At 46.6% G+C, this 13491-nt stretch overlaps 1 protein-coding gene across 3 annotated transcripts; it reads left to right on the forward strand.

Annotated features, from left to right (window-relative positions):
* Positions 1 to 5726: 5726 nt before the first annotated feature.
* Positions 5727 to 12443, forward strand: LOC143183986 (uncharacterized). 3 transcript variants are annotated; one of them, XM_076385883.1, is made up of 6 exons: positions 5727 to 7420; positions 7698 to 7724; positions 10762 to 10883; positions 10956 to 11195; positions 11423 to 11659; positions 12304 to 12443. In XM_076385883.1, the coding sequence occupies exons 1-6, from the start codon at positions 5919 to 5921 to the stop codon at positions 12396 to 12398; spliced, it is 2223 nt and encodes a 740-aa protein (XP_076241998.1). In that variant the 5' UTR covers positions 5727 to 5918; the 3' UTR covers positions 12399 to 12443. The 3 variants fall into 3 exon arrangements, with proteins under 3 accessions (XP_076241998.1, XP_076242000.1, XP_076241999.1); XM_076385885.1 differs by having other exon boundaries at positions 11423 to 11655; positions 12304 to 12442; XM_076385884.1 differs by lacking the exon at positions 7698 to 7724.
* The last annotated feature ends 1048 nt before the right edge of the window (positions 12444 to 13491 follow it).

A 13491-nucleotide genomic window follows, 5' to 3' on the forward strand; every position in this document is an offset into this window, starting at 1 on the left:
GCCTCTTCCTGTTCCCTCGTGTTTCTCGATCCACGGACGTGCACGGCACGTGGATTCTGCGCGTATCTAAAAAGGGAATCTTATGAAACGCGACCAAGCGTATGTACGCGAAGGATTGGAAATCGCGCGAGCACGATCGGCCTCGCCGACGAAAGTTCTGAAGAATTTATGGCGTGGCTGCTTTCGTTTAAATCACGCGGCCGGCAATTTAATGCATTTCTAAGTGGGACTCCGTCGCTCTTGTCTAACTGTACACGAAAGGATTCCACTTGATCGGTAGATAAATCGATACCGCGTAATATGCATTGGAGCATAAGCCCGAGAAGAATTTATGACGGGTCACTTTAATTTAAATCACGGTCTAATGCATTTTTAATTGGTTTCATGTTCACCGTTAAGCTACCGATCGCCGATTGCTCCATTCGTTCGCCGATGAGGGATCGTATGCATTTAGAATTATCTCGGTACTATTCCTCTTGCCTCCGTCAATGCGGAATCGTTGGAATGTGGCGCATTTGATCCATCGTCTTCCGTCGCAGCACGCGACTGGCCTGTCGAAGCTGGAGGAATCGGATTCCGCGCGTTCTATCATCTCTGCGTCAGTTCCGATGTCTCTTTTATCTGTGAGCTGATGCTCGTCTTCCGAAATCGCAGTGGCCAAGATACGTATCTACCTTGAACACGTTGAATCGACATGGAGAGTAAACGATCCGTATTATCTCCCCGTTTCCTTTATCAACCTTTCAGGAGCTCTATGGTTACAGCCACTTAGTTTCCTCTCTTTTACCAGGAATTAAAACAGAAAGATCTGATCTAGCGATTCTGTTACAGATCGTCTAGACGGATCCCAACGTCCATGTACGCCCGTGTCGGGGAATATTTTATCGGGTCGAGTGAAGTCGAGTGAAGTCGAGGGCAAAAAATGCAGGAATATAAGAAGGGTGCCCAGACGCTCTACGCGTGTTTTCGATTTCAAACGATCGGGAACGATCGAAACGAGTGCACCTATGCGTGGGTGCGATTGCGCAATATGATCCGAAATTCAAATTTCGCTTCGTGGAAGCGAGCGGAGAGAAGATCGAGAAGGCGGACCGAGTGTCTCTCCTGCCGGATTCCAGGTACGCCTTATCTCGATTGCCGTCTGCCTCTGGCCGAGGTGGGGGAGGGAGAGATGTGTCCGAGCCATGCAAATTGCACCATTTCCATTTTTTCTCCTCCTTTTCTGCGTCTTCACGCTGGCTTCTCCCCCGTTGGCCGAGACGGCTGCGTCGGCGTGTTCCCTCGTCTTCTTCCTTCTCCCCCTTTCTCTCGTCTCGTTCCCCCGCGCGACGCGTTTTTTCTCCGTTTGAACGATATCCCGATCGAACGGAGAAAAAATGACGAACGCAATTCGTCGATCGTGGGCGGGCGCGTAAACTCTCGGACCAAATCGTGTTTGGTCGTTTGACATCACCTGGACACGAGGAAACATCGAAAAAAAATCGGGAACTGGCCCGAAATCCTCTCGCTCGGAGAAAGTCATCGAACCTGTTGCTGGCTGTTTGATATCCAGCCTACGGGTGTCGTCATCCACGTGACCTGGGAACAATCGACTTTCCTGGTTTCCTAATTCGACGAAACACCTTGGTACTTTCTGTTTCACCACAGTAGAGGTACCATCGCGACAACTTTCTCTGGGCCACGTCTCCACTCAGACCTGGCAAGTAGTTTTCTACGAGGAAGACATTTTCATTCACGAATTTTCTAAATTTCTTCATGAATTACCGTAGATCGTTATTCATCACTGCAAAGAGGCACTATTTCCTTAACATTCTCTAAGATATCCAAGATATCTGAGGTATCTAAAATTCTAAGGGATCGATATCGAGAATTAACCATATCAGTTAGAAGGACGCACGCGATGTCACTGCGCCAGGTTGGGCTCGAAATCAAATTAATCCGCCGCTCCAGATTGATAGTCGGCTCGTTTCAGCGCGCGCGTTCCGAGCTAGTTCTGTTCCGTTCCTCGTATCCCTGGCCAAGGAACGGGGGGCCCGACAAGGACGACGGACGGAGTGTTACGAGTGCAAACAACAGTTTGATGGCGAGGCAAGGCCCCGCGGGTTATTTATTTTGGTACGTCTAGACGCCAGATTGTCTGTCCGTACGTCCGAATCGCGACGGAGGATTCGGAGATGACGTCAAACAGGCTGTGTTGCATCGTCGGAGATTCGACACGACTCTCCTCTTGCCAGAGCTCCCTCTCTCTCTCGCTCCTCTACGCTCTATCTTCCTCTTTTTTTATGTACCTATGTATTTTAAATGCATGCACGTGTCTGCGTACACGCGTGTGTCTTCTGATGTGGGTCCCCAACGCTGGGAACGCACGGGAACGCTGTGCACGAGTGGACAGACACACTCAGTCAGGATCGTGTCTGTGTATCGGGATGCAGTCCGTGTGTTCCAAACGCATCGGCTCGGGGCGACTTGCAACGACTCGGGGGTGGAGTAAAGTGGGCCCTCTCGTACTTCATGGATTTGTTTATCGCGCCACGATTGCCTATGGGATGACCCTGGCGCATGATGATTGGGCTCTGGAAAGATCTGTCGTAGGAGATGCACTTTCTTCGCTTGAGACTCTTTACTCCTGTTCGATATGACAATCTTAGATTATAAGAAGCTAATTTTAGAGTAATACTGTGTGAATTGTAATTTGTAATCTTCAATGGAACGAAAATGAAAAGCCTGTGTCAATTATAGACTGCTTAGAAGATAGAAAAAAGAAATTTAATTTAACAATAGTACTATCAAAATAGTTAGAATATTTTTCAGAATAGCATGGTTTTTTATAACTTTAACAATTTTTATTTGTACATTAGTAAAGGCCATTATTTGACATTTGCAAATTCTTAAGATGTAGTCATTTAAGGAGAGAAATATTGTTAATTGAGTCCTCGAGTCCCGAGCTACTTGCGTACGCGCCCATGGTGGAAGAATTCTAGACGTCGAGTGCTTCCGGTAAATCTAGCTGTAACGCATTATCGTCTATCAGGAATGATTTATTTTAGACGGCAGACGCTCGAATGGCCAACGTCTGTCCACCGTTAGACGGCCGGGCAGAGTAGACAGGTTCAGAGAACCGAATCCCTTAACCCAATTTTAAGATTCGGCTGCGTCATGGCAATTTACGTCAGGTCCGACCTGGAAATGTAGATTCACTCTCACATAGTCGGATCAATTTCTATTTCACTCATTTCGACGGAAAATTAATCCAAATTGCATCAGCTTTGTAAACAGAACGAAAATAATGCTTTTGCAACGAGAAAAGTAAGGATGAAAGCTCAAAACGTTCTAGGTGTTGGTTGAATTTTGTTAACCTTGAGCCACTAAAAGACCTGACAATGATATTCGGTACGATCTCGTATTAAAGGATTTTGAGTTTTTACGATTGTGTACTAGTATTCTACATTCTTTTGCATTTAACAAGAATTAATTAATATTATAGAAGATGAATGTGTAGAAATCTTACATTCACAACGAAAATGAAAGTAGTTCGTGTTGGAGTTCGATTTAAGATACGTGTGCGTTTGAAGGTGGAAAATTGAACAAGAAAAACATTGTAGCTTTTCCTTTTTATATTCTAATTAACTGATCAGCAAAATTCTCCAAAATCCTTTCCTTTTCTTTTCTTCCAAATACATACATTCCTTATCTAGTGAAAGAATGATGCAAGTTCAGAGTTTTTATACACGAATTATCGATGAAAAGATTAAATCTAATATCTGATGCAGTTCACTTTATACAATTTTTAATACCACTATTGTTAGAAGAAAACAGAAGAAGAATTCAATAAAAGTCCAAACTCGAACAAAACCGAACTCAAACTACAACAGTGCAACTCGATCGCGTATGCAACGAGACAATCCGCAGCCTCCTCGGGCAGAAGTTGCAAAGAGATGTGCATAAGTAAACCAAAAAAATTCTCCTCCACGAGACGGGCGAGAAAAAAAAGTTCACGGTAGGGGGATTTTCACGTGACGCGCGCCGTGCCAATTTGATTTTTCGACCGAGCATATTTTTTTCCCCGGCGGTCTTGCCCTCGCCTTCCTCCGTCCCCTTTTTCCCCCGTTCCTCGTTCCCGTTCTTCTTTTTGGGCCCCCGTCGTCGACGTGCGTTGCCACGCATCGTATTTTCACGCACGCACGCGGAGAGGCTGCATTTATTAAAAGCGATACATTATGATTCAAAGATCATATCTTTCGATTCGTCTAGACGGCGGAGAGGGAGACACCCTATAAAGTCGTATGTGGCTGCCCCTGAAACGAGCAGCCGAATACAAGGTGCCTGCTCGCTCATTTCTCGCCTCCTCGCGCCTTTTCGTTTCCACCGTCGTTCCGCGCCGCTGTCCCGCGAGTCCAGCCGTGAATCCCGGTCAGCTCGAGCCTTTCGACCCGACGACACGCGCGAGGAACCCGTTCACTTTCTTCCAGATGCGCAGACATAGCTAGGCAGACTAGCCAGGATGTAGCGAAACGTGCGAGCCGAATCTGGAAGAATCGAAACGTAACACTGTGGCAAGCACGAAGTTGACGGACCGTTTGTCTCGGTGAAAGGACTGCTCGATCGTGAAAGGATCACCGATAAGTATCGTCGTGCAGACTGTCAGACGTGGTAGATAAAGATCATCGTAGAGGGCTAGGCTTCGCGGAGGAGCGCCGGTCTGGCTGGGAGCGCGCGTTGTCGCGGCGCATCGCAGAAAAACCGGGGAAGGAAGACAGGGAGCGAGGAAGGGGAGGAGAAAGAAGGTAAATTCTGTGCGGTGAGTAATCGAAGGAATTGCCGGGGCTGCACCGCAGACGAGAATCACGGGAAAGGACAGAGGTGGAGAGAGAAGGGGGAGAGAGATAGAGAGAGGAGGAGAGAGCGCGAGAAGAGGCAGGAGCGAGCGCACGGTGCACGCGTGGTGCTGTGTTCGCCGGAAGCACGAGGCGAACGCTGCGAGGAGGCGAACAGGCACGCGGCGTTCGAGAGAACCGGCGGCAGATCGACCTACGATATATTGCGGCGCGAAAAAGCGACCGAAGACCGACCAGCAGCAGGAAGAAGAAGAAGAAGAAGCAGAAGAAGAAGAAGAAGAAGAAGAAGAAGAAGAAGAGGAAGAAGAGGAACGGGGCGAACGATAAAGCGTCGCGGACAGAGAGAGAGAAAAGGCAGTCGTCCGCGGGATTTCGGCGAGCGAGGGAAAGGGATTACGCGCGCGCGACGGCGGGTGGAGCGAGCGTAGCCGACGACGGATCCGAGGGAAAGAGAAAGGGAGAAGGAGGAGTGAAGAAGGAAGAGAGGAAAAGAAAAAAGGAGTGATCGTAGTAACACCGGCGCGTCTCCTCTCTCGCGGCTTCGTGGTTGTCTCGGAATTAGTGAGTAGACAGAATTATGTCTGTGAGCAGGCCAGCTCCGCTCAGTTGAGACTTACTGCTCAGCCCGTGCACACGCATGCCACGAATCTTTCCTACTTACATATATATCGCGGCTTCCTGATGCGATTAGGCTAGTCCGCCGACGGATCGCGGTCCAGTTTGTTAACACTTGCTCGCCGACTACGGGGACAGCCTTTCGTCTTCCGCGAACCTCTGCCAGTTCCCTTCTGGGTCAACCGCCGAGGAGCACGCGGTTTTCGGCCGATCAGCTGAGGACAACCCTGCCCCGATCTCCGAACCCTTTTTGCGTATACTTCCCGCCGACTCGCGACTTTTTCACAAAGACGTTTGAGACGTTCGACGGAAATAATGGAGAACACGGTTCATCGATAACAGTGCTTGATACACGTTCGACGAAGAGAGTGACATCGTTCGTTGTTCCAGGAACGTTGATAGAACTCGAGGTGGTGTAAGTTTTCAGAGACAGTTGTAAAGAGTAACGAGAACTCTACGTCTATCGCGATGGGTCTCGCCAGGTTGTTCGTGTTGCTGTTGGCAACCTCGACTATAAGCAGTGTCTGGTGTCACCATCACCATCACGGTGTCCATCTTTCGGACGACAAGAAGAAGAGGGACCAAGTGGAGCATGTGAAGAGCTACGGGTCCAGGGACGAGGCGAACTCGGTTCCCTCGGTGAGGGAGAAGAACAGGAGGGTCCTGAACATGGAAGAAGTGAAAGAAACAAATGGAGTTCCCTACAGTCACAAGCGGATGGAGAAGATGCTGGAGAAAGCTATTTTGAAGATAATTACTGGCGACCTTAGCACGGGTGACATGCTGCTGCTGAAGAGCTTCAATTATAGTCTGGAGGAGGTTCTGGCGATTCGCGAGAGGGAGCTCAGCAAAAAGAAGGACGAGGAGCTAAGGAAGAAGGACAGTATGAAGTCTTGGACGAAAGCGTTTTATGGGGAGACAGTGGGGAAGAAAACTAGGTACTGGGACAAGAATTCCATGGATCGTTCCTCCCCGAAGAACCCCGATTACGAGGACACGAGGAACGGAGGTAAAAAGAACCGGCACACCGACAGGCCCTCGTACAAGGACTTCGACTTCGACGCCTACAATCGACAGGCGGTCCTCGATTACGAGAATTTGCCCTCCAGTCCAGAATTCCAGCAGCCTTGGTCCGAGTCTGCCGCTTTGGATTACGAGGAGACCACCAAGGCTTCAAGGGAGCAGGACTCCTCCAAGAATCTGCGCCGAGATTTCGACGAGGCAATGACGTCTCACGTGGTCTTCAAGATCCGCTACGACGACTCCGAGTTCGACTCTAGTTCTGGCTCCGACGAAACCAACAAATATCGCCCGAAGACGTCGAGGCACCATCTCTCCACAACATTGAAGCACACCACTTCGAGGAACACTGGTAGCTCCTTTCATGTCTCACCATCGACAACCGTGGCTTCTGTTCCTCTTACTTCTCTGCCGCTTCCTATAGTCCATCAGCTAGGCAGTTCCAACAACGTTAAGGTCAGTTTCCCGAAGAACCACGTCTACGTTGATGTTACATCATCATCGACGGAAAGTCCCACTAGCACAATAGGAACACTGAGACCTGATGAAGCTTTAGTTACTGAAGAAAAGACGAATGTGGTCCATACCACTAGTTCAAATGAAGAAGCGGTACCAAAAACCGAGGATAAGCCTAGCGGTAACAAGAAGGTCAGTGAATATGAAGGACTCGAATGGGTCGAGGATGACGTTTATAGGGTGATTCCTGAATTCGTGGACTCCCTGGGTTACGAAAATACTGAAGAAAACGAGACGTCAGATTATGAAGATTCTAGACATGGTTCTCGGCACGATTGGAACACGGAGGACAGCGAGAACGACACGTTGGAGTACCAGAACGAAATGCCTGACTCTGTCAAGCTCTTCATGGCCAACAACAACATATCTGCTGACAGTCTTCCTTTAGTTAATCTGTCGGCATATCAGCAAGTGGCTCTAATGCATCGACGAGAGTAAGTAAATTGATTGCTTGGTTTCGGGTTCTATCTGGAGACTCTGCCGATGGTTCTGTTGATTATTGAAAACTATCTTCTTGAACTAGTAATAAATAAAAAGTGAAATCGTGTCTGAAGTAGAACATCGGCATAGACTTCAGTCAGTGCGAAGAAACTGTTCTCCATGCACAGTAGAATCATGCCACATTAAGTATCGTTCATCCTGTGTCACGCTTTGCGATACGGCGAACGCCACACTTTGGTCTCTACAAAATGTGCTTTTTATGTCTTTTAGAGGAAACCTAACCTCAACCTTCGACAGGTAAGCCTCCCCTCGACGGCACTATGATCGCTTTGGGTAAGGGACACAGTGTGCCGCTGAAACAGACGCAGAATTTTTGTCGAATTCTTGCTCCGCCGACGGCCAGTCGGCCGCTTTCTTTCTGGCTTGGCTTGCATAATCTAAAAATACATTCTCATCGCAGTTATCTCATTGCTCGTGTTGCATGGGTCGCGATTTGCCGCGATAACAATGAAACCTTTTCTCTTACACGGTGTGTTGTGTCTGCATGAAAAAGGTAACAGAGTCCCCTCTCTCTTTCTCCCGTCTTCCAACCCGGTTATTGCGACGAGAAAAACGCGAACGGTTTTCCAGCCGCGCGACTGGTGTGCACGCGAATACACTTGACACGACATAGACGTTCTCGGCGAATCATTGCCCCCGCCACGTAAAAATATCTCGATGGCCCGTAAAAATATCGTGACGAAACGGAGAACCGTGAAGCGCCACTGAAATTCCGCGCCTCAGGCTGACCGTTCGCTTCTCCCGCGATTCTCCTCGTTTTTCCTGGGCCTCACTGAACCTTTTCCCAGGATTAGAAAGGTACAATCCACGCGTGGCTCGGATGAGAAAATTATCGGACGAAGAATCGGTAGATTCTTGTCGCAGCTTCGCGCATAATTTCGTCGCTATTGAGTCGCTAGATGGGGCTTCTAAATTCTTGAGGGCAAACAACAGCAATTGAAGCAAGGGCAGGACGTATGATCATTTCGAAAGGCATGCTCGAGGACAGAGCGCAGCCAGGAAGGACGCACGGTGGAAATTCCGCCGTGGTCCCTAGCTATGTTTTTAAATCGCTCTCCTTCTCCTCCACCTCTCGGCCCCTCTTCGCGCGGGTGCGAAGGCGTTTCTTTTATTTTATTAAGTCTAGACGCGTAAATGCATTCGTGTCGGCACTGGCGTAGCCTCCTCGAGAATCCTCCGGTGTGCTCGCCGTTCCCTCCGCTTCTCGGTCGCTTCTACAGGAGGTCCTCGTCATGTACGACAGAACCACTACTCTATCAATTTTTCTTTCCTCTTGAATTCTGGGTCGCTCATGTCTCCTGTCCCCTCGATTTCGACAGCTCCGACAGAACAAGAGCCAGTCGTTGCTTCTCAAGGGATACACGTGTTGTTCAACGACAATGATGTCCATTAAGCTTGCATCGAGGATTGCAGAGGGCCCCGTGATTAAAGGAAGGTGGACGGGGGAAAGTGGTTCTAAGGCCTCCAGACATTTCCCGCGGTGGACGAGGATCGAGAGAGCGCCGTTGGGTCGAGTCGTTTGTCCGGTTGGGTTGAGCACCCTCGTAATCACCGGGTGTCTAGTCAGACTGCAGTTAGGACTGCTCTCTTACGAGGTTATGTAACACATTTCAATTTAATGCGCTGACCTTGTCTATGCGTCTCTCTTCCTATGCGAACGAAGACGGCGCGAGCCGCACGACGAAGAGAGAGGAGGAAGTTTTCACCAGCAGCTCCTCACTTCACCGCCAGACAATGCAACGTGCATTTTTCGGCGATCACCAATCAGACTGCTCCGTCATTTCGCGGTAACCATCGTGCCCGAGCTTTTTTCATCCTCAGTTTTCACCTGTGAGAATTTTTTAGCCCCCCATGGGCGACAGAAAATTCCTTATTTCTTGCTTCTTAAATGATAGATGGTAACAGAGTGTTACCATACCGCTTGGTACCCGCTGTCAGCGAATTCTTTTCTTCATTTTGCTTGAAAGCTTTCCATCAATGAAGAAGCTATTCGTGGAAAATTCGAAAATTCGATTCCCAGGAGGGTCGAGTGAATCATCTCGAGTCCCCTCGGTGCAATGCGTTCGCCAGAAAGGTTGTTACAAAACCGCCGGTAACATAGGCAATTTTCTTAATACGGTACTCAGGAAGGATCACTGGATTCATTCTCATGATGCAACGGCCTCCAGACACCCGAGTCCTTCCCTTTCCCAGACAGCAGACAGACGTGACACGTACTCAACGAGACGGTGTAGAATGCGTGACTTGGACGCGGCTAGATTAACGAGCATGCCTAGAATCGAATACGAACTGCTTGAGATTTCGTGGCGAGATTTCGTCGGTGGTGTCCCTCGCTCGCCCCATGTCCGACCTGCTCAAGTCGGGGGAAAAAAGTGGGACAAGCTATTGGCTAGGGTCACCGAAATCTCTCCGCGTTCTCCTTGACGTCGACATCTGGGAACTCTCCTCCTAGACATCCTGTCTGTCCCATTGTTTAGAAAAAGAGTTTCTTGGTTGTTTCTTCGGGGCAGCAACGAGGTCGTTGACGCGCCCATTGGCTGCGCTCAAATCTCCGAGTGGGCGTTCAGCGCAGCAATCCTTGCCAGTGACGTCGAGAAAAGATGTTCCTCTTTTTTCTTTCTCCTCAGACTCAGCGTCTCCTTTGTTACGCAATCCTGTAGTCTCACCTGATCCTTGATAAACTTCCAAAATTTGAGGATTTTCGCCGATTGACGTTGATCCATTTGGCGAAACGGATATGTACAGTAGAAATTTGTGGAGATTTCAATGGCCCATAGATTTCTATTTCTGGTTGGTCAGAATATCTGAAACGATGTTAAGAACCCTTTCGTGGGACGTTACCAGTCAAGGGAGCGATTCGTTCGGGAGACTCAAGATTCATGGCACAGTCTGGAAGCGTTAATGGTTCTTGACTAGATGATCGGGGTACCAATGGCTGCGTCGACTGTCTAGTCGACGTCTAGAACGTATAATAAATATCTCTGACCCATACCATTGGCTCTGTAGGTCACTGACCACCATCCGCTGGCCTGTCTTGCTACCCGGAAGAACTTGCATGCATCCTCGAGGTGAAAATTTCTACGTCACGATAGGGAAACTTTAGCAGTGCTCCTACTGTCTCTATTAAACTTTTTTAACTGCTTATTCAACTCATCCATTCTTCCTCTTCATGCATTTATTTCCACACTTGCATCGAAAGTTTAATTGTCATGGTTTTTCATTTCTTTCTTGAGCATTAGTACTACAGTCTCACGAAATCTTATTATCTGTGCAGTCAGGGTGAAAAAGCAATCGAGGATATCAAATCACGGGTCCTGGCTCTGACTGGAAGATTCAGCAACAACAGCAACGCTAATCAGGTTCAGCGGGAAAGGCTCACCATGTTTTCACCAACTTGTTAGTAAATTAATTATTATGAAATTTTTGAATGAGGTGATGTCATATTACAATTGTTATTCTTTTTCTTAGGTCAGATCCCGAGGAATACGGACCAAGACGCCTGGGCAGACCCATACTCCATGAACATGCATTTTCAACTAAACCTGACTTCTGGTGACCATGTGGTCGCCGCGAAATTGCGACTTTACAAATTGCCTCAAGAGAATTTGACTTCTTCTATGAGCAGTACTTTCGAAGACGAAGAGGAGGATGAGAAAAAGATCAGAATATCAGTCTATTATTACACGAAATCCCTGAAGAAGCATCGATGTAAGTATTCGACTCTAAACTACAGTTTATTATTTTCAATAAACTACTATTAAATCATAGTGAAAATTTTAATCAATGTTCCACTGTACTCTTATTATCTTATTACACTGAGTAGGCATAAATCTGAATAAAAAAAGATTGCAAATAATTCAGATCCAGTAAATCGAGATTCTACTGTACTTCGAGAATCTTATTCAAGATTCATAACACTGATTTTTTATTTTTAGCGAAGAAACGTCTTATGGATTCGGTGGTGACGCCACTGACATCAGATGGTACCCACTTAGCTTTGGATGTTAGGCAGGGACTCAGATTTTGGAGACCAAATCCCAGAAATGCTCATGGAAATGGCAGCAATCACGGGCTAGTGGTCCAAGTGGAGGACCAAGATGGCCGACCATTGAAACCGGCCCTTTATATTCAGCAGCCGTCCTGCACGGAGCAAGACTCGGATCAGAAGGCATGTGAGTGTGTGCTCTAACAATACTAACTCAGGTGTGACGATTTTGGATTGTTTGCCTGTGCATCATTGCGTGAACTTTAACAACGTGTGACATAATACATTTAGTTGCAATAGGTAGTTGCAACTGATATGCAAGGTTTTCGAAATGCAGATGTGAACTATTTAGCTCACGAAATTTAGTATACAAAATTTTACGTATAATTGATCCTTTAAAATTTTTCATGATTTTAAAATACCTTTGATATTTTCTTGTCGATCTTGCTTGATTTTTTTGCGATTTCCACGTAATGTTAAAACACTTTTAAAAATTCTAATTTCCTTAAAAATCATTGTATCAAGGTAAATTCAATTTGTACTACTAGATCAATTTTTGAAGAATTTAAACCTTCGAGATTTTTCGCGATTTTTAAGGACCTGTATATTGTATTAGCATAGCTGCGTGGTTTTCTCGCCATTTCCCCATAATTTTGAACCAGTCCCAAAAATTCCAATTTCCTTTACAACTATGGTACCAAACCTAAACTTAATTTACACATCCAGATAAATTTCTAAACAGTTTGAAGTTTGAAGTGGTTGCAAGTATTTTTTTTTTAACATTCTTAACATGCATGAAAACTTACAGTGATGTCTTCATTTCTTTTACAGACCAGCGCGTTCCTGCACTTTTCGTCAGAGCCTGTACTCGTTACCTTCGCATCGTAAACGGCAAAACGGAGACGTATGTAAATTGTAGGCATTAAAACAGAAGAAGGAATAGCACCGTCGAAGAAAAAGGACGATCGTTATGAGCGCGAAAAATCCACGGCGAGGGAAAGCAAACACTTGTCAAGAGCGATGTCAACTATTATATTCTTCCCGCCGCCACTCGAAGAATTGCGAATGAATCTAGACCACGAAACGCATCTTTAGAGAATATCTAGGTATACTCAATGAGACGCGTCACGCCACGCGCTGATTGCAGTAACTTTTCCTGAATTAGTCGTAAAATCGTAGAAAATCCCATTTTATTACTTTATTCGTGAATAATTAAGTTCATCGAACAGGTAATTGACATTAAAGTAAATTTTCTATCGTGGTGTGCAAAAATTGTAAATTAGATTCTGGTGATTTTCTATCTTTCGGATACGTCGTAAAACAATAGAGACAATCGCGCCCCCATGGTTTCAATTACTTTCGGGACGAGTTGAACGCGCGAACGGTGCGTAACGGTCGTCGAGGTGGTTGCAAAGTGAAAATTACGCACGATCCCAGTAAGAAATCCTTCCATAGACTGCTTTTTATCTTTAACTTAAGGACGAGCCGCGTCGTTATTTAAGAGAGTTAGTAGGTAAGTCGTATCTTTTATTATACCGTGTCGTTTCTCTTGGTGTTACACGGACGGCGCGCGGCCAAACCGGTTCACGCGCCATTTTCCGGCTAACATTTAACTTAAATGTTAAACGAATTAACATTAATGTAAATACCAGCGATGTTGTGTCGATAGGCCGATAAATTGTTTAGATTATGTCCGTCGACCTGTCTACGCACGTACGCCAGGCATTTGTACGTGCGTGCACACGTCACGCCCATGACTGATGTAACCAAATGTAAAAGCTTAGGGGTAGATATTTATGTTACATGTTTAATAACGATTAAGGAACTGGTAGCCTTGCTGACCTCCGTCATTATCATATTTCTGGGTGGAATCGCAGACAGTAGTCTATGTTTTAATTTGACGTTTTGTGCGTTACTATTACTATGGGAGCATAGAAGCTTCTCTTTGTGCTTGATTCATACTTTGCCGGTCCACCCAAAAACTTTTGCTACTTACTATTGTATAATGTTGTCTGTTAA

Source organism: Calliopsis andreniformis, chromosome 9 (genome assembly GCF_051401765.1).
Source record: "Calliopsis andreniformis isolate RMS-2024a chromosome 9, iyCalAndr_principal, whole genome shotgun sequence".
NCBI lineage: Eukaryota > Metazoa > Arthropoda > Insecta > Hymenoptera > Andrenidae > Calliopsis > Calliopsis andreniformis.

Coding starts and splice junctions, on each gene's coding strand:
- LOC143183986 (XM_076385883.1), top strand. CDS start 5,919: ATGGGTCTCGCCAGGTTGTTCGTGTTGCTGTTGGCAACCTCGACTATA. Junction 7,421..7,697: donor GCTCTAATGCATCGACGAGA/GTAAGTAAATTG, acceptor TATGTCTTTTAG/AGGAAACCTAACCTCAACCT. Junction 11,196..11,422: donor ATCCCTGAAGAAGCATCGAT/GTAAGTATTCGA, acceptor TTTTATTTTTAG/CGAAGAAACGTCTTATGGAT.